The sequence below is a fragment of the Ips typographus genome, linkage group LG2 (genome assembly GCF_016097725.1).
Source record: "Ips typographus isolate SLU linkage group LG2, UJ_Ityp_2.0, whole genome shotgun sequence".
Taxonomy (NCBI): domain Eukaryota; kingdom Metazoa; phylum Arthropoda; class Insecta; order Coleoptera; family Curculionidae; genus Ips; species Ips typographus.
In genome coordinates, this window is record NC_138423.1 from 23,436,181 (window position 1) to 23,461,460 (window position 25,280).

The 25,280-nt window shown below is 35.2% G+C and overlaps 1 protein-coding gene and 2 long non-coding RNA genes across 10 annotated transcripts; 2 read left to right on the plus strand and 1 right to left on the minus strand.

Moving 5' to 3' along the window:
* Positions 1-213: 213 nt before the first annotated feature.
* Positions 214-25,104, plus strand: Myb (proto-oncogene like protein Myb). 7 transcript variants are annotated; one of them, XM_081972623.1, is made up of 11 exons: positions 217-434; positions 10,937-11,072; positions 11,139-11,288; positions 14,682-15,095; positions 15,150-15,429; positions 15,571-15,947; positions 16,006-16,308; positions 19,060-19,224; positions 19,642-19,764; positions 24,098-24,181; positions 24,464-25,104. In XM_081972623.1, the coding sequence occupies exons 1-11, from the start codon at positions 397-399 to the stop codon at positions 24,584-24,586; spliced, it is 2,193 nt and encodes a 730-aa protein (XP_081828749.1). In that variant the 5' UTR covers positions 217-396; the 3' UTR covers positions 24,587-25,104. The 7 variants fall into 7 exon arrangements, with proteins under 7 accessions (XP_081828746.1, XP_081828751.1, XP_081828752.1 ...); XM_081972622.1 differs by having other exon boundaries at positions 220-434; positions 15,568-15,947; XM_081972620.1 differs by having other exon boundaries at positions 214-434; positions 14,682-15,429; positions 15,568-15,947.
* On the plus strand, positions 2,924-7,764 carry LOC145724434 (uncharacterized). Its single transcript, XR_014176997.1, has 2 exons — positions 2,924-7,541; positions 7,605-7,764. It is a non-coding gene; the product is annotated as an uncharacterized LOC145724434 (long non-coding RNA).
* LOC145724429 (uncharacterized) lies at positions 18,378-19,001 on the minus strand. 2 transcript variants are annotated; one of them, XR_014176993.1, is made up of 3 exons: positions 18,790-19,001; positions 18,629-18,731; positions 18,378-18,565 (listed from the first exon to the last, which is right to left on the minus strand). It is a non-coding gene; the product is annotated as an uncharacterized LOC145724429 (long non-coding RNA). The 2 variants fall into 2 exon arrangements; XR_014176992.1 differs by having other exon boundaries at positions 18,378-18,573; positions 18,790-19,000.
* Positions 25,105-25,280: the final 176 nt, after the last annotated feature.

The following is a 25,280-nucleotide window of genomic DNA, read 5'->3' on the forward strand; positions in this document are numbered from 1 at the left end:
TGAACCAGATTCAAAGATTGAACCACTGTTGTACAACTGGGCCATATTGATTCTGATTAAAACTAAATAGAACTTAAAAAGGTATAATTCTGCACTTAATAAAGGGCAATTCGACCCTATCGTGCATGGTTACGGTATCCCCTCCACTAAGGGTGCGTATACATTCTAAATTGGCGGTAGGTAGTTTTGACAGCGCGCCACAACTTTTTATCGATAACGCAGACCGTCACTATCGCGAGCTCGGGGTGCCGCTTACGTCACACACGACAGTTCCCAAACGAAACTACGCGTGTAACGTTCGTTTTTTACGGTTTTCCGTAACCAAAGTGTCAACACGGCCCTTATAAAGTGCCCGGGGCGTGTTTTGGGGCCCTCCCGCGGGAATCTACCCCTGATATGGACCACTACTACCATATCAACCACGAAGTCGACTTGTAAGTAGATTTTTTTGTTATTTATTTTAACGGTTCCACTGATTTGATTTTGAAACCAAACTGTCTCTACTTTGGAAATTGAGCATTAGCATTAGGCTTTGTTTACAAAACGGAGATATCCCACTCTCAATCGATCGAAGGCTTACAGTAAATTTGCCAGTTTTTTTGTATCCAGAATAGCTGGGTTTGGTTGTGGAAACAGAATTCCAATCACGTTGGGTCGCAACTGAATCAACTTACGATGTAGGTTAGCCTTTTAATTTGTGACGTAATTTCAGGCGCGCTTGCCACTTATTACCTGAAAATCCTGAATCAAGTTCTTAAATTAATTTAGTTCTTAATTACTTCCAAAGTCAAGGTTTTGTTTATTTTGTTCAGAAGTGTCAACAAAATATTAATTAATTGTTTGTTATTCTATTGAATAAAACAATAACAAATTTTCTTGAGAGAGGTTATGTTACATGGCAAATGTCATTTTACTGCCTTTTGGTAATTAAAGCTTGTTTCTGGTTTTACACTGACCAGTGGGGAGACAAAAACAAATTGTAAATAAATTTGTTGACACTCTTGAGCTAAACTCAATCCAACCTTGCAAATTTCACTAATAAATACAGCAAAGCTAGGTTATGTAAAGTTGTGTGTAAGTGTAATATTAAATTTGAGTTTTAAGCCAATATTCTGATATCCTTCATCTGTTTATGGAAGGAATGTAGAACATAGCTGCCCATAAGGTAAAAACACAATGTAAGCATCAAAGAATATTAATTATTGAGCTTTTACCCAGTTCTTTATAGGATCTGATCAAAGGCCATTGTATTTATTATTATGTTGTACATACCATTTTTGACTGTCCACAAGAGACAATTGCCTTTGCCTTCTAAAGCAATTTTTTTTTAAAGCAAACTTTTAACCATTTCCAACACCAACAATAGTTAGGAAATAGCGAAATTGTTATTAATAACTTTCTTTCCTAATAACATTCTTATTGTACCTATTAAGAGTGTTATTTTTCATATCTTCCCATTGCAAATATTGGATAAACATGTGGAACACTCTTGTATAGAGAATGCCAACTTAAAATTACTGAGAAGTTTGTGTTGAGAGCCTTTATTGTCAAGCAATCTGTTTTGGAAGGCAAAGTTGAACTAAACTTATATACTGATTCAAGATATTCGATAGTTACCAAGCTGAATGATATAGAAGGATAATAATAATATTTAATTAATCAGTAGCCTGGTTGCCTCTTGCAAAATGTGTTCATAATATGGCCAGAACTGCCTTTGCTTTGTCATTCACCTTATCGTCATTCTTTCTCTGATACTTTTTACATAATATTTGGTTGTCTTATATTAAATGTGTTAATGCTGTTAATCATTAGTAGACTTTTCCAAGATTGTTCATTATTAAAATACTTATATCAAGTTGCTAATTGATGATGCAAGTAGTGTTTTATTATAAAAAAACCATTAGAGGTTCTTAGGGTTAAAGTTTAAAAATAGTTTATGATATATTGGAATTTGATAACTCTGCAAGTGGTGGTTAATATGTTATTTATTGCATAACATACCTGCCTTATTGAGCATTTATTCATAAAACTGTTTAGTGACCAATGTTTGACCTTGTATTATTAATTCAAGTTAGATTTGACAACATAGCCTAGCAAATTTAAAATCGTATTTACACACATGTTTCTCCGACCGCTGATTTCAGTTGAGCATATGAGATCATCCCAGATTAAAGACAAATATTTGAATTTCAAATCCACCAATAAAACACGGGGACGTCCTAATGAACCGGCTAATTTTCTTCTTGCCGTCACGTAAAGTCAAAGTTGTCTCTTCAAGATTTATTATTTCCAGGTGTGCGCTTATTCAAACAAATCCACAAAGTCACATACGTGTACAATATAGGTCCTAATTTTGGCAACGCCGACCCCCGAGGGCTAATTTTCTAAGACGGTATCGCCGATTTCCGAGACGTCTGGGGGCAACAAGGACCTTTGTATCCTGGGCGCTCCCTTGCACAAAATTTATTCTTGCAGCTGTCTTAACGCGTGCTGTCTGTCTTCCGCGTGCTAGAAGGGACCTCATTGATACATTCTTTCGATTTCATTTTCCTTCCTTTGACGCGGAGGGAACGGTTCCGGGTGTTAACCTTTTCGAGGGTTTGCCAAGGACAATGTTACGTTTTTGGGAACAGATGCTGGGTGAGTGTCCTGTGTCCTGTTACTCACCGGGACCTGCAGAATCATTGTTTTTGAGGCCACAAACATTGTCTCACCCTGTGTCTTACTCAAGAATGCCTAAATTTGTTTTAATATTTGATAGTTACGTTTTAGGCAGGGTTTACCCAAGTTCTCAGTCGTAGTAAACTTTAAATTTTTTGTCCATAACACATTCACATAGTAAATCAGTAACCTAGACTACTTGGTTTACTCTATGTTTGGAGAAAAAATAAGTTTATGATTATGTTATGACATGACAGTTGACAGTATAGTGTTGTCAGTGAAAAAAAAAAAATTCGGTTTTTTTTTTGACAATTTAGTGCGTTTGTAACTATTGGACAAACAGCTAATAATATAAACAAAATACTGTAATCTAGTAGAAGGAACGTAATCTAGTAGGAAAAAACTGTTCGACATTTTTCATTTTACCTAAATAATTTGTTAAGCCCAGATCTTATGAAACTAGGTTCAACCGGATCTAAGTGTATATATCTCTATTCTACAAAATTATCGTGTTACTTATTACATATTTTATTAACAAAGTTGGCAGTTGACAGTGTGCTCTACTCCAGGATGACGTTAATTGACCCTGTGACTCATAGGAAACATGGCGAATAACTGTCAAATTGACTTGTCTTGGGCATCCTGTCAACTTGCGGAAAATCAAACAAAAATAGGACGTACATACAATGTAATAGACCACCGCCCTCTATACTAGAAAGCCTAAAATGTCACTTTTAATGTATAATCACTTTTTCGTTTTATACACAAACGTATGCAGATGCAGTAAGAAATATGTTTTTTTTTTTAAATTATTTCGTGTAGTTGATTGCAAGTTGTGAGTGAAAAATCAAAGAAAGGTTCATTCCTGATCCAGATATGTATAGATAGAGCGTTTTATACACAATCAAGTTCAGCCTAAACAAATTGGTTAGAACATTTGTCCTGGAAAGTACAACACACAGCAAACTAGTTTAAACACTGTTCAATACAAGAAAATCTGTAAATCCTTGAAACTAGGTAAGCAAAACTGGTAAATGGTTGTTATGTTATTACCAAGAACATTAATTTAAAATTATTTTTGTTACTCTCACAATGAAGGAGCTTTAAAATGAAACTCACATACCTGTGCATGTAACAAGTACCTAATAAGTTTACTATACTAGAAAGCACTTGTACCTACCATTGAGTATAGTGTTGGAGTAAAATCATCTCACTTCAAAGTGTTCAACCACTATTGATTTAGATCCGGTTTTTTGTAAAGTAAAAAACTGACACGGTTGGGCTTTTTCCTGAATTGCTGTTACAATGTGGCTTGAAAAACTTATGAACGGCAGCAAACTAAAATAACTTACGCAAATAACCTCAAGTCGTGATTTTAAACCGTAAAACTTCATCTAATCCTAAAAAAACTCAATTTCCACAATACAAACAAACGCAAACTGTCACCACTATTTCCGCCATATTGGAATTTTTGACAAGCACCTTCTAGGCTTCCTAGTCTAGTAGGCGGTGAACAGACACGTGTGACAAATAAATGTTATGTAATCCTATTTTTAATTGATTTTTTTGCCTGAGTGTGAAAATTTGAAAACTATATCCATAGAATGGTAAAGGACAAAATAATGGAATCGACAAGGATGGACTGTCACTTCATATTTATGAAACCAGTGCTAAATTCCCAGCCAAAATCAATGTAAACAAAGGGAGAAATGACAGCTGGAATGCCCAAAACTGTTTTCAAAACTGATCACCAGAGGGAGTATCTCTTATCTTGAAACGTCAATCATGAATAGTCTTACGTGACCAAATATTGAGTGACGTCACTTCTGTTTTCCTAAACTGACAAGTCACTTACAAAACCATTTCTTTCCAGTTTTTTGTTAATAGTATTGTTTGTAATGATTCTCTCTTCTGATCATCGGTTTCTTATAGATACTTTTGAGCTAAATAATAATTAATGAGAAAAATCAACCAAATATCAAAAAAAGCTATATCACATCTGATAAGCCACCTTTTGGTAATTTAAGTATTCTAATTATTACATTATAAACTTGGAAGGCTTCACTTTAGAGCTCCTACCGAGATAAAATTTCGTCCAGTAATTTTTTCAGTTCTTGTTGATTTTTTTTTTAATAAATGGCTGATCAGCAAGTTTTGCACCTTGTCCCAGACCGAAACAAACCCTGATAATTCGCGCTTCAACCCCATTGCAAACTTTCAGCTTGGGGGCGTCTAACAATGGAAAATGGCAGCTGTCCTCATTATATCCAATAGGGTCATTGCTTTATGGGATTGTAGTCTTCCGCGCGTGGTTTCAATAAATTCGTCTTTTTTTGTTTGTATTTGAATAATTGAAATTGTGTACACTTCATCCCTAATTGAAACATTTTAACACCTTCACCCCTATGTGGGTTTTGGTAAAAACAGCATAATTATTAATGCAGAACACCCACTTTGAGTGTTTGGGTATGCAAGTTGCCCCCTCGGGTCGCCGCCCTCCTTTTTCTGGGAACAAGTTCATACGCGTCTATGATGACGCGAATGAAAAATTTCCCACGAAAATCCCCTTCTAGTAGGACACAGGTAAGTCCTGATGGGGTCTTATAGAATTTTTAATCGCCATTTTCTATGGAAATGTCGCCTAGGGGTGAGTGCACGCTTTTTGGGGTGCTCAATCTCCCTTTTTTGGTATCTGGCCCTGTCACTTGTTCATGGGTCAAATTTATGGTACGATAGAAAGGGTTTCTTCTCAGGATCTTTTAGTAGATGATGCTAGGGACTGTTGCTTTATTATGTTGGAGGAAAACATTTGTGAAACATGACGTATTAGCGAGATTCATTAAGGTGTAAGAATGAAAAACTCCTGGATAAAATCACATAAAGTAACTATAAAAATTGTCTATTTAATAAAAATAAATTCAAGTATCTCTAATCTCTTCTATTCTGTAATCTTCTCATACTCCTACTCTCAACCATCTACAACCTGGAACTAGCATAGATCACACTGAACCACCAAAAATTTTGATGAAGTGTACTTTTAATATTACTTTAATTTTGTATGTTATAATAAATTTAATTTTCATATTAATTCCATAATTGGTATGGAAAATCTCATTACAATACTGATTTGTTTCAAGCAGGTTTAAACCATTACATTATTAGACACCCCGTATAACTTTGAGCTTTGGTACACACCTTTTTATAGAGCGATTATCTAATTGTCGGATCCTCCATATGTCTTCTTGATGTAATAAATTTTAACACAGCCTATTGGCCAACTGTTATGGCTCATGCCAAGCCGATTTCTATTGAAACCAATGCAGCAGACGTTTTCCCACTTTTTGTTTAGAGTAAATTATCATCTTTGTTTACAATAATTCAAGATACTGTAGTTTGCTTCCAGAAATATGGTTTTCTGGACATTCGTAGTAATTACAAAGAAGACTTTAATAGGTATTAATAATAGGCACTGAAAAAACCTAATGATGTTGATGATGAGTAAAAAAATTCCCGCAGTTCCGACATGTGCGTCCTAGTTATTCACCTGTCCACCAGAAAGGTTGCGGACCTTTCTTACCACCCAGTATATGGGCATTAACCTAGGGTACTGTTAAGCCAATAAGTCGGGTTGCTCCAACGGGGCTCTGAATGGTATTTTCGCTAATTTCCATTCAACCACCTGGTTCGTTTTTCAGATACTTCCAGGTCAATGATTCTATGCAGTTATTGCAGGTTTTGGTTACTGTCTTCGAGAGTGTGTAAGTTCCCGCGTAAATTAATAAACACGCTGTGTGGCAGTCTGGTATGGGGCTTCAGTCGACCATATGGTGTGTTTATTTTAAAGTAGACACCTCCTGTAGGTGTGTTAGATTGACTCTAAGTACGACGTTGCATTACTTATTTTAATATACCGAGTGTTTCTTAAGTATTTTTTGAGGGAACAATACAGTGATTTGGAATGATTCTTTATGTTTCACATTATTAAATTCCTATTCGGACAACGTCAAACCATGCCACATTACTATTAAAATTGACAGACGACAGTGATGAAAAATGAAAAATTTGACATTGTCATAGCCTACTATAAATAGTGTCTAGAAAGTAGAAACTCGATTTTTAATGCCCTGAAAGCTGTATTCTAGATCTTTAATCAGATTTCCAGTCGAGATAGGGTTAAGCCGAAATATAAGAGGAAAACAGCAAACTTTGTAAATTTAAGGTATGGTTCATTTATTTTCCCGTGGCGGTTACGTCATCATTTGCCTTTCTTGTCTATTACATGCATTCCGAGCGCGATAGAATTTTGACGTCATCTAGTCACGTCGGCAATGAATCAGGACGACAAGGCTCGGAAAATCGGCCGCCATTGTTGACGAAAAGTAAACAAACAGACATTTTTTATTTTTGATGTAAATTTTACAATATTTTAAGAAGTATTTTGATTTAACTTGTTTTTAACTGCGATACTACCTGTGAGACTAGATAATGTGTGTGTGTTTCGGTAGTCAGTTTTGAAAATGCCACCTTCTTAATACACTTTACAACTATCAAGGGGCCCAGTGAAACATTCTGAAGGAACTAGAGTTTGTGGAACGGTGTATTTAGCAGAAGCTGACAAGGTGATTTACCTAATACTATAAAAAGGACTCTGGTAGAGGTATTAATAAGCTGCTAATACTAAATAGCTTATGTTTCAGGTACCTTTATTTGCCTAATCTGGAGTTTGCTTATCATGCTTTGAAAGGGTCCCAATTTAAAAAGTCCCATTATCTTTTGCTCTAAAAGACTCTAAACAAAAGGTGTTTGAAGCTATGGTTATAATGATGTTGTCAAAATCCATATGCAGAGTGTTGAAAAAACAAATTTCTAATAAGTTTCAGGTAATATTAGAAAGATACAAGTTACTTAATACATAAATTTGATCAAATGCCATTATTTTGCAGAATTAGCCTTTATAAATATTGCCGTATCTTCTTTGACTATAAGGCTAGAAACAGATGGTGCTACTGTTAAATACTTTTACATCAGATAGTAGGTTAAATTACTATTTAAATTGTATTATTTACACATTATGAAATATACAAATAAAATCTTTAAAAAGTACACTCAAGTTTCTTTTTTATCTAAGAAGTCTAGTTTTCTTCATAAACAATCATAAAATTAGATAATTTCTTTAACTGAGGTACCTACCTGCTCTTACAATAAATGGAACTGAAATTGAAAAAAACATGTTAAATAAATCACATAACAAAACCAAATTGATATGTATTTAATGCTGGGTAAATTTACAAAAGGAAATAAATAAGCAATCTATATCACAAAACCAAGAAGCAAGTTCTTAAAACAACAACAATTTTGTTATAAGTTAAAACACTGCTTTAGGATTTAATAGTCCCCAGGACACACATTGCCTTTCATTTCTTGCAAATTTTATGGAATAATTCTTGAAACGTTGGTATTGGGGTGTTAATGACTCGTTTGAATGCACCTATCTGTGATGTTCTTTCCAGATAATTTAAATTGAATGTGGTTGTTGTTCGCAAGCCAAAGTTTGATTGGAACTTTCCGCCTTTGTTTACCACCAAATGTTGCAAGTTTTCCAGTTTGGTGAAGAAAAATCTTCAATTCTACGAAGGTCTCGCAATAACAACACTAATTAATAAACTTAAATAACCCTCAATTAAGTTTTTATTTCTTCTGTTTGTAGTTTTTGGTGTTTTTCAACTTTTTAAAATTCCTAACCTCAAAATGTTTAGCCGACTGTCAGTTGGGACTATGCTCTATGTTGCCACATCTTCCACGAGCAGATGTGAACCTGGTGTATTGTTGGTTGCAGTAATAAACGGACCGATGAATTATACAGATTTCGAAAAAAAAAAGCATTTATTGCATACAACACCTAAAAATTCCCAACTCGGGGACTTATAAATTAACTTGTGCTACCCCAAAAAACGCCCTAACTCCTCAAAAGTTTGTTCAAAACAGTAAAAACTATTCAAAACTACTAATTTGGTGCAAACAAATAATAATTTGGCATTAGCAGAACCCACCAATTCGGCCATTTTGGTATTTTTGACAAGCACTTTTATAAGCTTTCTAGTAATAGGAGGCGTTGCCTGTTGGCGTTTCAAGAGAAGAGATACGACCCCTGGTGGTTAGTTTTGATAATAATTTGTAATACTTTTAACAACTGTCAATTCGTTGTTTACGAAGTTTTATTTTGTATATAATAAATAAAGAAACGAAAAGATTAGTTTCAGCAAACAGTGCAAAAATCGTCCATTTAGAATTTTTTACAATATCTCAAAGACGATCATTTTGATCACAGAACATCAACTCGCATCTTTGGGGTTAATGATAAGGCGTGACCATTGAGGAACATTTTGGTAGTCATCAAAATTTTTTCAAAACTCACACCATAGCTAATGGCGCGTACACGCACCAACTAAGTAGTACACATACAAGGGGTCATACGGGCCCGGCAGGTGTCCCATGTGACTCCCCTTCATAGGCAGATGGCCTCCCTTAGCCCTTCGGATCGATAAAAAGACCTTATCGCGACCCCGCTACATCTATCTAATATTGCTTCTACAATTTAACCCAACTCGGAATGTTTGCGCCCAATTTGCGTAAGCCCCCTGAGGGTTTGACAGTTTTCAGATAGCAGAATACCAAAGTAATTGTATAATATTTGGCAGCTGAACTGGCTACTTGCAATCATTAAAGAAACTGGGTCAATTGATGCGTTTTGCATGTTGTATTTTCTTATCTATAAAGTCATTAAATTTGGCACAGACTGAAAACTTTGATAACCTGTCTGACTTTCTGGGATATATCAAATTACATAGCCATAGTTAAAAGCCTAATATAAATCAAACATTTCCGGTTTAATTGTATTTAAAACTAAAATATAGGTCGACGATATACGTAATATGAATAATGCTTCGCATCTTGGAAGCACAAAAGACTTTTTAGGGTCAACATTCTCGGAAAGGGGTGAGCAGCCTTTAGGGTTGCACCGTTTCCCATGAAGGTATGGTATTAAGACGTCGCATGTCCCATTTAGTAATTAATAACAATGTCCTGCACTAAATCTATCCTAAATTGCTATAGCTGGATTTTAGCCCCAAAGGAAATGCGTGCCAACAATGAAAGGAAGCGTTCAGTGCTGGTCAAGCATATTTCCTTTCTTTGTTTCTTGATATCCTAAGGGTTATATTTACTACTGAGATCTTTGATAATTTGCCCTACTAGGGACGGCTTACAAAAATAGATCGTCATTCTATGAAACCGGATCCCATACTAAAAAAACACGTGTGCTTTAATAGTTGCAGGTATAGTTCATCCCATTTACATATTCCCTTAGGATAGCTAGAAGTATGGGGATAATGCTTAATTAAATTAGCAAAAATTATCATTTTATTACAATCGGTAATAAGGTACAATATTTAAATTAAGGAACAACCAGTTTTACTACTGTAAAAGATGGGAAAATCATTCACAGAAACACCAGAAGGATAATTATACGAAAAAATAACGAAAATTTGATTGTGCCTCAATTTGTGCTTATTTCAATCTGACTAGGATCAATACAATAGTCAAGCTACTGTAATGAGATATTCTTGAATAGTGCATGCGGATAATTCAAAAAATTTGTTACTTTTTATATGTAGAGGGTATTTAAAATTCCCTGTATGTTAATGAGGAAGAAGCTCCTGTTTTTGTAATTTTTTCAATACTCTACTGCGTTACTAAATTTCTTCTATTTTTCCATATTCTGATGCCAACTTTATCTTTTTTTTTGTCACCCTAAGAATTTAATATACTTTTCTATCATGTGAGTTACACATGGTGAATGGCAAAATAATTTAATAGACCAAAATTATTCCGGTCTGTTTGAAGAACCAGAAATAATTGAAAAGTCGTGTTACGTCGACAACCCGAAAGGGCCACTTCCCGGTGCAGTTCCCACGAAACCACCTTGCTCATTATAATTCCGTCAGGGTTTCACGTAATTCCGTAAAAAACGGGCTCAGCTGTACCTCTACAGCACAATAGACTTAAATACATCAATCCCCCTATTTACTAAATACAACTTTGCTTAGCCAAAATGATTAAAGCCGATCACAATTTACCAGAATTTTCTTAGGTTCAAAGGCAGATAAGTACCTATATAGAATGCTGAGATAAGTCGTTGACCCTTAATTCGGAGATAAGCAAACAGAGAAATTTGAAATGTTCAGTTTGTTCAGCACATCTTTGTCTTATCTTACAGGTATAAGAAAGAGCCCGAATCGGATGTGGAAAATAGCGGAAACGAGGACTCGGACGAGTCGGCCGGTACTGAAGAGTACCAGCAAGTCGGCAAAAGTAAGAAACTTATCAATAAAGGGAGATGGAGCAAGGAGGAGGTAAGTTATTTATATACAGGAAACGATCAATCAGGGTTACGGTAGGATTTTTTTGTACGTTTCTAGGACGCAAAATTGAAGCAATACGTGGAGGAGTTTGACGAGAAATGGGACCGGATCGCTGAATTCTTTCCGGACAGGTCAGACGTGCAGTGTCAACAAAGGTGGACTAAAGTTGTTAATCCCGAATTGGTGAAGGGACCTTGGACCAAAGAGGTAATTCACTCAAAGTGTTTTATATCTACAAGTGGAGAGGAAAATGCTCTCTATGACGTCATATGTACTGGTAATTTCTCACTCAAACAACATAAACAATCTGTGATGTGAATGAAATTGAACCATTGTATGTCTACTGTATGACGTAAGCTGTTGGCCCAATCAACGATAAGACATTGCCTTGTAAAGAAGGGCCAAGCAATAGTTTGTCCTGCTGTCCTATACTTATAACATAATAATATCCAGATAAAAATACAGAAAATTTAAAACAAAAAGAAAACTCACAAAAATAAGCTAAGCTAGAAGATTGTTGTAAGAGGATGTTTTCTTTTAAATTATAGAATAATGTTGAAAACTAGTTGTAAAGCGCCCAAGCACGCCGTTAAGTCTTAACACATATACAGGTGTGGTAAATCCAAAACCGACCTTAGGAAAATCATGTAACGGACAGAGAAACGTAGGTAATTGCATGCGCGGGAGAAAGACAGAAAACGAAAAAAATATCAAGTAGGCCATATTTTTTGCGCGCTGTTGCCACACGCCGTAAGTATTCAATATCCTCGATAAACTTACTTACGGCGAACTTACAACAGCGCGCTAGAAATATGGCCTACTTGATATTTTTTTCGTTTTCTGTCTTTCTCCCGCGCATGCAATTACCTACGTTTCTCTGTCCGTTACACGGTTTTTCTATGGTCGTTTTAGGATTTACCACACCTGTATATTGTGTCCTTTTCTATCAAACGTCATTGAAACAGTACAGCAATACTCTTGTAGTCAACCCTACCAAGGCTAAAACCAAACTTAAATTTAAATTGGAATGTCAACGTTGTAAATTCCAAAATCCTATATCCATGTCAAAAGTCGATATGAAATGTGAATATTACATCCAATCACAACCTTCCACTTAGTTAGCTACGTTATATTGCGCGCGAAATAGTCAATTTAAATCTAATTGAGTAATTTAAAGTTGCTTTAAAGACAACTTACAACTTTTTGATCTTTATGTTTATGTTTATCTTGTTTTAGCACTGAAGTAGTCATTCCTGACAATCTTCTGTGGCAAACAAAAGAAGCCTTCCTTGACCATCCGACTGTAAAAGTACTACTAAAATTACAGAGGTTAATTCCGACCGGCTGAAGACGCACCCCATTTTCGAGTCCACTAAATGGGGTGTTCCACATTGTTACGTCAGTGGTTTTTTTTACACGTGTTCAACGAGTTCGATTTTCTGAACTAATTTTTTTTATAGTTAATTTCCAATAACTTTACACAGTTTCGCATTTTTACGTTTGTCAGTCACAGATAGTTCTAGTGAGCATATTCCACTAAACAGACTTAAACTGGTTTTTATACATAAGTTCCAGGTACGAACCTCGTTGCTTCTACCATCACCATTTTATTTCCTTCCCTGGTGAGAGGTTATTTTTAGTCTTCCAACCATGAATAATGCCATGCAGGGAATAAAACAAAGGACATTTTTGCTGGGATGGGATGGACCGACCTCTTTCCCATTTTTTTCGTCTGTCCCTATTATTTTTTTAATCTGTCTGCATATATCAGCTCTTAAAGAAAAGGGCTCCTTTAAATTAGTTGCACTGACCTATTACTTTGATTGTGTTCGGAAGTATACACGGATGACTAGTTTTCCCAGGTTTGCTGTTTAGGGTTGTTTTCTGATCTAAACTTTCTCCCAAACATTATGCATGGACACCCTCGACCACCTTCAAAATTTGCATTTTTCACAAAATTCTCTCACACTTGTTATGAGGGTGCAATACCGATCGCCCAGTTTACTCATTTCAGTGACAGTTGGTCCAGTTTGATGGGGTAATTTGAATTTCCGACTCGATGAGCTCGGATGCACCGATGAATGCGTGGGAAAATTTTCCTAATTCTAATATAAATTGCATTATAAACCGAATTCGCGTTATATTTGCAGTTACCCAAACCCATTTTATCACATTTCAAGTGTATTATCCAACAAAGCCAAGGCCAATGTTATTTGCGGTGTGCATTTTAAAGTAGGAATACGCGAACGAGTTTTATATATTCAAAAATTTCAACCGTCATATCCGCATATTTTATTGGTCAATAGTGTGGTCCACGTGCTAGTGTGTATCTATGGAATTTATAGTCTATCATTGATATTTTAATAATTCAAAGGGTGATGTAACTGCCCAAAGACTGGTTATAACAGTCGTGTTGTCTATTTATATGCTAAGATATCGGAAATAAGTTTTTTTTATCTTGAATATAGTCAATGATGTTTATAGTTTGTTGTAGAGTACATTCTTTTTCAGACGTTCTTCAAATTGGTCATTTTTGTTATGCTATAAATTTGCTAGATACGCCATCAACAGTAGATTTTAATTAAAGTCTACTTTTTTTAGTAATTATGTCATTATACTTCTTAAATGCACAGGAGTTTTAATTTAGTGCCTTCAAAATTTCATTGGCACGTATTTGTTCAGAAACACCATACTTTGAGAAATAGCATACCCTGTCATCATAACACTCTACCACATCAATCAAAGTTCTGCATTTTCTCTTAAAACCACAAGTTCCTGAGATAAAATATGAAGTTTAATTTGTAGGGCCAAAAATTGATTTGTCCTCTATGAGATTACTTTATGACATTGACAATTAATTTTTTTAATTTTACTTGTTATTTAAAGCATAGAAATAAAACAATAGTATTAGTGTAGTAGTAGTCTGAGAAAAGCAATAATTTAACTTGATTTTCATGCATGTACAATTTGGTCGATTATGTTGGTATGAAGTTTGTGACGTCATATTAATTTATTGTCTAAACAGGTGTGGTAAATCCAAAACCGACCATAGGAAAACCGTGTAACGGACAGAGAAACGTACATTATTGCATGCGCGGGACTAAGACAGAAAACGAAAAAAATATCAAGTAGGCCATATTTTCAGCGCGCTGTTGCCAAAGGCCAATACCGTCGATAAAATTAATTTTGTCGACGGTATTGGTGATACTTGGCGTTTGGCAACAGCGCGCTGAAAATATGGCCTACTTGATATTTTTTTCGTTTTCTGTCTTTGTCCCGCGCATGCAATAATGTACGTTTCTCTGTCCGTTAGACAGTTTTCCTATGGTCGGTTTTGGATTTACCACACCTGTATATCTATCTGTCTATAATGCAATATAAATACTTTAAATACTATTTAAAATTATATACTATTTGAAAGGATAATATATTACAATTTAGAGTTTCATCAATAAAATATGAGGGTAAAAAAAATATATTTTTACAAAAATAATATGACATATACAGAGTGAATAAAACCATGCTCTAAATTTGTGTTTTTTTTATCATTGTGGGTTTAAATATAAATATACACAATCATAAAATGGCATAACATTTCAGGAGGACGAAAAAGTGATAGAACTAGTAAACAAATTTGGCGCAAAAAAATGGACGTTGATTGCGCGACATTTGAAAGGCAGAATCGGCAAACAATGCCGAGAACGTTGGCACAATCACCTGAACCCGAAAATCAAAAAATCCGCCTGGACAGAACAAGAGGACGAAATCATCTACCAAGCGCACCAAGTGTTGGGAAATCAATGGGCCAGGATTGCCAAACTGCTTCCAGGACGAACGGACAACGCCATCAAAAACCACTGGAACTCGACGATGCGTCGCAGATACGAAAACGTTGATCCTGACGGTCGAAAGGGTCGCAACAATCGAAAAAATCAGCGCCAAGTGGTGGACGTCAGCTCGTTCACTAATTTACGCCTGTCCAATTGGCCTGGGCGCCTTTCTTACACCAATGAGGTAAACTCTAACGCCGTTTTTGGTATTTGCATGGTTAACAAGGAAAAATTTCAGCAAGATTTGGTGGAGGTGTGCGACCAAGGTAGCAACCAGTCTAGTGCTGGGGCGCCTACACCCTCTCCAAGCCCTCTACCAACCAGCACATTCGAAAGGTTGAATCTGTCGCCCCAGGTCACTACAATAGCGGAAACTCACAGTTACGCCAGGAGTTATCCGGTGCAGCAGTCACCAGTGAAACTGACACCTCTTACAGAGGACGCTATTTCGGATTTCGATATGGATTTGCTTAACTCCCCCTCTGTCAGTCCAGTAAAAAATAATAGTACTAAGAATTGTAAGTATATTGAATCTTTGTAGTGACGAATTTAACAGCCTGTATATCCAAAACGCTTTATTCTGTTTTTGTATGTACAGGGTGCTGGTTAAATGATCATGTCACCCTGTTAACAATTAATAAACAATTTTTGCGCAGTAGTTCAGTCGAATTCAGTGTACCAAAGCAATCCACAATCAGTGCAAACGACGCAATCCAGGGCGGCAACACCTTCGATACTGAGACGCGCCGGTCGATCTCGACGCAGGCGGGAAAGTGACGATCATCAATTCTCCTCCAATCAACCGGGCTCTAGCAAAATGAGGGATTACGAAGAAATGATCTTGGAGGGAGGCAAGCCTACTATATTCAGTCCTATTCGAAATAGCGGCATTTCGCCCATTAAGCAACTGCCGTTCAGTCCATCACAGTTCTTAAACAGTCCCGGAATGGCCCATTTGGGTTGTTTCGACATGGGATTGTCGTCCACACCAGTCAAAAAGACACCAGGAAATGGAAAAGTCGAAACACCTAAACAGGTTAGCTGCAAAAACTACAATTTTGAACTGAAAGGGTCTGAACACTTTGTGACTTTAGTCTGTGAAGGACTACAGTCCTTTGAACACACCTCGAACGAATAACCCTTACAAATCGGAGGAGGGGGTGGCTTCTACTTCAGAAGTGTCCACGCCGAGCAAGAGAGGGGGGCTGTCAAGCGGCTTTCCTAGGACGCCGACTCCCTTCAAGAAGGCTTTGGCCGACTTGGAGAAGAAGTCGGGTCCCATCGTAAACATGCCTGACACTCCGTCGTCTCGACTGGAGGACATCACCGAAATCATGAAGAAAGAACAGGACAGTTCTCAATACGAGACCGACACAAGTATTGCTACTACGGCCGGGGTGAGTACTCTATTAGTTTTTTACGCTTATTAGAGGTTTTGTTGGCTTTCCTGGGTGATGTGATTAAAAGTTAAAGATGTTGCTTAAAGATCTGTTAATGTACCAGTTTTAAATGTCAATAATTCACCAATCCATAGCCAATTAAAAAATAAGTTGACATTCATTATAACATTTTCCTGAAAAGTGCTTCCTAAGGAAAATACAGTCCTTCAAATTTTTGTTTAAAAAATAGTTTTTTTTGTCATAACTGTCAGACCGTTGGAGCAATATTGATCAAATTTGGAACAAGCACTTTATTACACGTTATTACGGTCAAAGACCCAAAACTAACCCAACCCAACTTAAAAATTGTCTTGGAAACGGAAAATTCACTTAAGAAGTTTAAAAAATATTATTGTAGCCAGTTTTCATAGTTTCCAGACAAACTGAAAGACTTTAGTTTTTAAAATTGGCTTTTCATGCAAATCGAGAGACTTTAATACTGAAAATTGACTTGTAAACATAAAAACTAAGTACTTTTTCAAGAATTTGTTACTACGAATTCATACATTTAAACCTTAAAAATTGACTCAAACCCCAAAATGTAACTGAACTAATGAAAAGTGACATCAGAAGCTTAAAATTTGCATTTGAAGTAAGTTTTCATAATTTGAAGACAAATTTCAATATTTTAGTCTTGAAAATAGTCTTAGATGCAGGACATTGACATTAGATTCATGAAAATTGTCTTGAAAACTAACTTTTCGTGCCTTTTACTTTGCTTTTGATTTTCTTCGAATTCTGGACTATTTTTAGTGCTTCAAAACTGCTTTCAGCCTGGAAAATCGAGTTTCAAGCCTATCTTCACTAAGTTATTGACATAGCAAACTTAAAAAACAATTTTTACATTCTTCATAGACTTAAAATGGCATTCGAAGCTTTGTCACTATTAAATCGACTTCTAGACACCTCAGTGCTAAAAATTCGGGTATTTCTTAATAAACTAGACTGTTTTTAGTGTTTTAAGGCTGTTTTCAGTGCCTCAAATCGAGTTTCAAGACTATCTTTACAAAGTTTTTGACTTATCAGGCCTAAAAGCCAGTTTGTCCACTGACCATAGTCTTGAAAATGTTATTTCAAGCTCCTTCACTATTAAATTGACTTCTACACTGCAATAAATTGTAGCACCTCTAAGAAATTCAGACTGTTTTTAGTGCTTTTTAAGACTGAAAAATCGAGTTTAAGACTATTTCCAAAAGTCAAGTTTCTTCGGTAATAAAAGTAAAAAATTTTGATACCAAATGCTGCAATAATAGTCTCGAGAACGAATTTTTAGAAATAAAATAGTCCGAAAATTTAATTTACTTCTGGACTTGTTGTCCGGTCCAGAAAATTAAGTTGTACACCAATTAAAGTCTTGAAAATATACTTTTGGACTCTCTTTAGTCCTAGTAAAGTCCGTTCTAGCATTAAAAGTCAACTTTTATACTATTTTTAGTAGTAAAAAATGAGTTTCATGCACAATACATTCTTTGTCTTGATTTCCGGACTTTTTTTAGTTCTTGAATGCCAGTTTCAGACACTCAACCAGGATGGCAGTCTGAGAAAGCGAATCATAAGACCATTCCTAGTAGTAAAAAAGTTTTTAGAATATTCAGTACAAATTTGGACTTTCACAAGTCTTGAATATTCAGTTTTAAACTATAAAACGATTTTTTAAATGGAAATTTGGAGGACTGTATCTTCCTTAGGAAACGTTTTTCAGAAAAATGACACAATGCAAGTCAACTTATTTTTTGATTGGCTATCAAATGGTGAATTATTGACACTTAAAACTGGACCACCCTGTATAATCAGTTGATGCTTCGGGGAATTAGTTAACGGACGGTGTTGCTGCAGATACGGTTTTGTTGCCTAATTTGTTTTTTTGGAAAGAGGGAATAATTTACGTATAGTGGATTGAAAGAAGGTTATGCTGGTAACGACGTTCAGTTAAGAGTGTAGGCCTTCTTTTCACTATTGGTACGTACAACATGTTACACACAATGGCTCTTTCTACAGGTGTTAAAATTCATAAGAAATCAATGGTCTAAACAAGGATGGAGAAACCGTTTATTAAGTAACATGTCACTTATGTTGGTCACGTGAGTTCACTCTTGAGACTGAAGTGTATACGTCACATCCGTTTTGTTACACATAAAGCTCTATCTTTATCTGGCTCACTGATCTGTAGCGGTTCTCTTCTATTACCATGGATTTTCTATTGATAATTTTCACTCTAACAACCTGTAAACATGTTGTTTATTCCAAAAATTTAAGGTTAGGTTAAGTTGTTTCTTACCTTCTATAGAAAGCATTTTGAAATGCTCCGGCAGGGCATTGTTTGTATTTTTTTTGGAGAAGCATATTGCAAGTTACGCGTGTCGGTTATTTACAAATTTCTACTGTAACAGAAAGATTCTCACATCATGTAGAACGACGTTGCGGCTCACTGTATAATACCTTATAACGTCCACCCTGTATATGACCTATGTACAAACAAATGTGTGCTTTGTTGTAGTAAACAGGCAAATATTCGTTTTTTTGCACACGCAACCTCAGTGAACTATTATTTTGTGACGATTTTGGGCCACATATTGGACGGCGCCGGCTCAGACAATGACAGGCCGATTTGTGTAGCGCAGGTCGAGCTGTCACTGTCCGAGTTACTTGACGGTTTGTTAGCGACCTGCTGACAGTTTGGTTGACGCGGCCATTCTTGATTGATTCTAGAACGACAGCGGTTACCTGACGGCCAAACGGAAGCAATCCGGCAATTTCGGAAAAGAAAACGTGCTGCCGAACAAGCGGGTGCGCAAAGCGTTGGCGCCGTCCTGGGCCTCCACCTCATTGTCGTCCTGCCTGTCCTCGGACATGTCCTTTGCCGTCGAGACGCCGGTAAGCTATACCGTTTTTATTCTAAATCGCGTTTTTTCTGGTAGTGGACAGTGATTTTGAATAAGGTTAGATTAATAAGCTAATTTAAATGTTTCTTTTACGTTTAACTTAATTCTGCTCAAATACCTTTGGATATACGAAGTTAAATAATAATTCAGTTTTATTTTGAGATGATTGCTAATAATTAGTCCAAAGTGTTTAATTATTTTGTTTTCTTCAAATAGCTTAAATTTAAACAAAATTAAGCAGAACTGGACATTGATTTGTATTTACGAAAAAGAGTAATTGAACCTATTTTAAAATTATTAGTATTTTAGAATCAATTATTTTAACTTTTACTTGGTGATCACTACTTATTCAAAACCACTGGTTTTTCATACTTTTTTCCGTTTTTTGAACGTGTAACTGGTATTACAGAGCAAAAGTCTAGGTGAGGATACGTCCATGTTATTCAGCACTCCGCCCTCGATTATGAAAGATTCGTTGGGGGTGTCCGCTTTGGAATATTCAGCGCCACCGCCTGGACACGGCGCTTCCAAGGTACATCACGGGTGGTTTCCCTTCGGGGACATTTTCCCTTCGTAGTTTTGTTTTTAATGTTTCTATCCACTCGACAGTCTAGTGTGTGCAAGCGTGTAAAGCTTTTTTGATGTGATTTTTCTATTCTAAACTGATCTTTTAATTAAAAACGACGACCGAATTTAGCAGATATCCTCGTCTGCAAACCTGTTAGAAGAATTATCAGGTTTTCACCACTCTTGTAGTATTTGCCATAAGAAAACTCCTTGTTTAATCCTGACACTAGGTCACATTCTAGTCGATGCTAAAGAATGTTAATTACATTCTCATCCACCAAAGAATTCTCAAAATAAGAACGCTACTACAACGCTTTTATACCATAGTAATGATGATGTCAAACCGCACAATTTATATTAATTCCATAACTCAAAATGTTTAAAATTGCAGTAGATTCTCCAAAATCAAAAACTGGCAGTATGGTGCCCATACTATTTTATGGAATTTATCACTACTTAAAGTGGTGATTTTGATTATTCATTTCTTTGTACATAAATAAGTTTGCATTTTTGTTTGCGCAAATTTAAAACTTTAAATGAGTCTGAGCCTTTTTTTCTATATCAAATTGAATTTTTGTTTGGGTGAAACTAAGACTAAAAGCGAGTGAAATTTGATAATAACTCCCTAGTTAAATATAATATATAAATCAGAAATATGACTAAAAACAAATTTTATTGAAAATGGGAATTCTTTGAGTTTTTGTTGCAGCGGCCATACATATCAAGACGAAAACTTTTTATAAATTATTATTAAAATTATTCCATCTCTTTACAAAGATGACAAGCCAAAATTTCGTACGTCTCTTGATTATTTATTTTTTTTTAATATCGTTACTTAGGTTTACAACGTGGCGCGTTCTGTACATACAATATTTTGATATAACCTTAAGGATTGTAAATAATTACGCACCAAGTCGATTGTGCCAAAGCAAAATACGATTTACCGTCGTCCCTATTAACTTATTATTTTTTCATTCGGCTTCAAGTCGAACCTAATTTATTCAGCGAAACAAATCGTCGAATCAAAGATTCGCTAAAATTTTTGTTTTTATTTATTTATTTTTTTGGCGTTCGGGTTGTGAAACCATTACTAGATTTTAAGCTTATTCTCGGTAATAAAATCACGCGTTACCAAAAAATTTGTTATGCCACTTTTATGATATATTATTATAATGTTTATTTCCTGTAGATAAGGCGGTTTTTTACTCCTTCTCTCATAACTAACTTAAAACGAATTTTAAGTTTTTAATCATTTTATTAGTATTATTATTATTGTTGCACTTTTGTTTTATTTTTCTTGTTTTTTTTTTGCGTTCTCGACGCTATTCCCTGATTTAGTTGTAGGTTTGAGTGATGTTTTACAGTCTACATTTAGCAACGTGTGATTAACGTCAAAATTTTTGTATTCTCTTAAGCCGGCATAAAATACCTTTATTTTGTTTACTTTGTATATAAGTTGCATGTAGCCATCGCTATTTTTTTGTTAATAATAATTAATAGTACACACTAACCATACCAAACCATTAATAAGTTCCTACTCTGTTGAATTTACAGAACATTATACCGGCTTTGTTGCATGCTTTTTAAATTTTTTAGTTACTTTTAAGTTTGTAGCGATTGAATCACTAAATTATTTCTTTTTGCATTTACGCCATTAACAATGATTAATCACCATTAATAATAAACTAACACCCGCCCGCAATTTAGTGGTTCAGTGCTTTTGTCAGCTTGTATAATACATAACCCCCTCCATTAAAATTATTGTGTTTGTTTATGTAAATAAGAGGCAAAATAAAGGTATTTCCATTAGCATTTTGTGTTGTTTTTTTTTTAATCATCGCTTGCTTCCTTGGTTTGGTCCTTTAATAATCCTACTAACCTTGCACAAGTGAATACAGAAATTTTGAATACATTTCGCTTTTGGAATTTTTTAGTTTTTATCTTTATTGACTTATTTTTAAGTGTTGTCTATTCTTACCTACAACCTGTATATTTAAAAAAATGTGAAGATGTTTCGTGCTAAGTCAGATCAAAGTCACGATAACGGTCAAACATATTAGAAGTAAAGCACGGGTCTTATGGGAAAAAGTGTTGTCTTCTTTGTGTTATTTTGGTTTGAAGATGCTTTCAAATTTTGAAATTATACTTATGAATCTGACACAGAGAATAAGATTAGGGTGCAATTGCAAATCAATGCTTTACTTAAAGATAGAGCATAATTTTGTAAGTTGGTCTCAAGATTTTAATCAGACTTTTTGATGAAGTCGTCACGTGGCCGATTGTTGAGTGAGGTCACCTCCATTTGACACGTCGCTTACAGAGTTATGCTTCATCTCTGTCTACAGCATTGACGTGCATTATTTCTTTCTTCTTATTATCTTATATTCTTATATATTTTAACACTACAAATAAAGTTCAAGCTGTTTCATGAAAACTTGAAAAATTGAAGTTGATGATGGTATTTAAAAAACGAAACGTCGGATCTGAAAACTAAAACTATTTTCTTGAAGAGTACAAAAAAGTGCCTCCAGAAGGTGCCATTGATTTTCTAAAATAATTAATAATAAAGAAGTAAAAAAATAAAATAGAAATTACACTTATTCGGTTTTTGTCGGATATCTCCGGATGTAATAAACATTTTTTGAATTTTTTTTTTGTCAAACTATTAAGCACTAAAATGCGCAACTTTGCCTCCATTTAACTATAAAGCTCTATCAACTACAGTATCTGAGATAGCAATGCTAATGCCTCGAATTTGTAACACCCTCTGTATAGCTACAAATGTAGGAAAGTCGCTCTTTAGAGTTCCTAAATGTTGTATATTTTGGTAAATATCACCAAATAAATATGCGTATATCGAATCACTCTGTAACCCTGTTAAAGTAGAAATATTGGCTTCAATTCAGATTAACGACGTTATTTTTAAATCTCGCTGTTATTTGGAATTTTTAATTGGAAAAGTATCAAACTGAATATAAAAAAATATTCATATACAGGGTGTCAAAATTGTGTATCTTAATATCTGCTGCATTACTTCTAAAATTTGGCAAATCGAATCACTAAAATAACCCGGCTAAGTACTGTTGAAGGAATAAAGGTCGGAATAATGTATCAAATTACTCAGTTTTGACTATGCTACTATATACAAGGTGGTAAAGTAAAAGTAAATACACTATGGGTATAAGACGATTTTGAAGGTATAGCCTCATAATGGCTTTATTATTGTGGTAGAGCTCGAATCAGATGAGAAAAGGCCACCGCATCATCAATGACGCAGTTTTTAAAACTATTTCTTTCTCCTTCTACAGTTGCCGTCGCATTAGATATAATCAGAGGCGTCCTATTAAAATATTCCCGAAAATATATTGTTAAGCGGTCAAAAAGCCACTTGGCAACGTAGTACGGTTTTTACTTGGACACAATTAAAACAGATGCGGCAGCGGCCAGGGACATTTGGACCTTTTTATATGCTTTTACTAGCCGGCACTCTAAACGGTGTTGCCAAGTTTAAAAAAATGTAGTGGCGGACAGGGAGACTTAGGGGGTTAGGTTAGGTTCCGTTTTAGTCTGGTGTTTTGGTTGTATTGTTGATGGTCGCAGTTGAAGTTCACATAGTGTTATGAATAAAAAACGTTATTTTGTCAAAATGTCTTTCAAAAAGGTTGGAAAGAAAGGTGTTATCATATACAGCCAAGGCCGTGAAATCGTCAGTAACGTCTTACAATTTATGAAGAAAGAAGCAGAAGGAGTTTCCATTCCTTTGAAAAACTTGTTGTCTTTTATTTTCTTTATTAAAAACGACGAAAATGTTTCATTTTACTGATAAAATAATAGCACGCCACTGACTGGCTGCAACAACTTGGAAAGTAACGAGAGCAGCAATATTTAAAGCGAGACGTACAGAGATCGTGACATCATCGTTTGATGACGCCTGTGGCCTTTTCTTAGCTGATTCGAGCTATATATCTATAAACATCGAAGAAACAGTTCATAGACTTGAGAACAGAAGGCTTGCGCCAATTTAGATTATAAGTGGTATTTAGGCCGCTTAACCGTCCATTTATGGTAGCACCTTCGTATAAGCGATTTGGACTGATTATTGCACTTCTGAACTGCTCACAGCCTTAATCTGATCACATCAAACTTCATAAAAAGCCATCGAAAACCTCTAAAGGGCATGATGATTTTTAGTGTATGCACCGTTGTTGTTTGTGTAGCTAAATAGTTGTAGCGACTAATTTGTTGTTCAATGTTCTGTGTGGCGAATAACAGTATTTTCTGTATTGGTAATCCTTCAGCTTTCTTCCAACCGTTCTCCGGGGCATCGCACCTCCGCAGCCAAGCGGATTACCTTCGAGGAGACTTTGTCGAAGGCTCCCAAGGTGAGGCACCTTCAATGTACTTTCACCTGGGGGACCAAAACTATCATATTTACCTGTCAGAAGAAAAAGCGTTTTGATTTGTACTGCTTGAGTAAAAATTCTTTACATTGAATATGAACAAAGGCCACAGAACAGTTAATAAATTTCTCTGTTTTAATCTGACTCTGATTAAATCAAAACACTTTTTTTCCAATTTGTGAGGCTTTTGTGGGGTTTTAACTTATAAATTACTAACACTCAACTAACCAAAACTGTCAAATAATGTCTTTTTTTTGAATGTAGATCGACAAATTGTGGGCGGACATTGCTTGCGGTCGCACAAAGGACCAGATCGAGTTAACGGAAAAGGCGCACAATTTCCTTAAAGGTGGTAATAGTCTAAAACCCCGTTCTTTACTTTTCTAAGCTTTTATGTTAAAAATGTCAACTTGGCTTCAAAAGTTTGTAAAAATGTGTAAATTTTAAAGTAATTTAATAATTTGAATTGAAACCCTTAAAAAATCGTTTTATCAATATAATAATTTAATATTTAAAGTGTATGGTTAATGTTGTATATTTCGTCAGTACAAAAAAAGTGTAAATAATTAAGTTTTTCCAAATATGTAAGCATATAATACGTGTTTATTTTAAATGTTAGTGTGTAGAATAAATCCTGTAAAGTGGCCTTTTGAAAGCCTCTAAAGATGTACATTCGCATAATTAATGGATTAAGAGAATTGCTGTAGAAAATAGACAATTTCTATTTTCGTATAATAAGTATGGTAGAAAAGTTAGTATTTTACTCAAAACCTTTAAAATTATAAATAGCCGGTGTCTGTCCCCTTTGACGATTTTAACCTATTAAAAAATGTTTTTTTTTTAAATTTGCAATATTATATTTAGTTATGTGTTATTACAAAATAAAGTACATAGAGCGTCTACAAGTGTTTTAATTAAAGATAATCGTCGGTATTTCTTTTGTTATGTTCAATTTATTATTACTTCCAGTGGCAGGGTTTGTTATTTTTCCGTGATTTCGTTGCAGTATTTTGATCTCCCTCTTTTCTAATTTTTGTCTTTATATGTTGAGTTTTGCAGGTAGAAACTTTTACAATTCTGG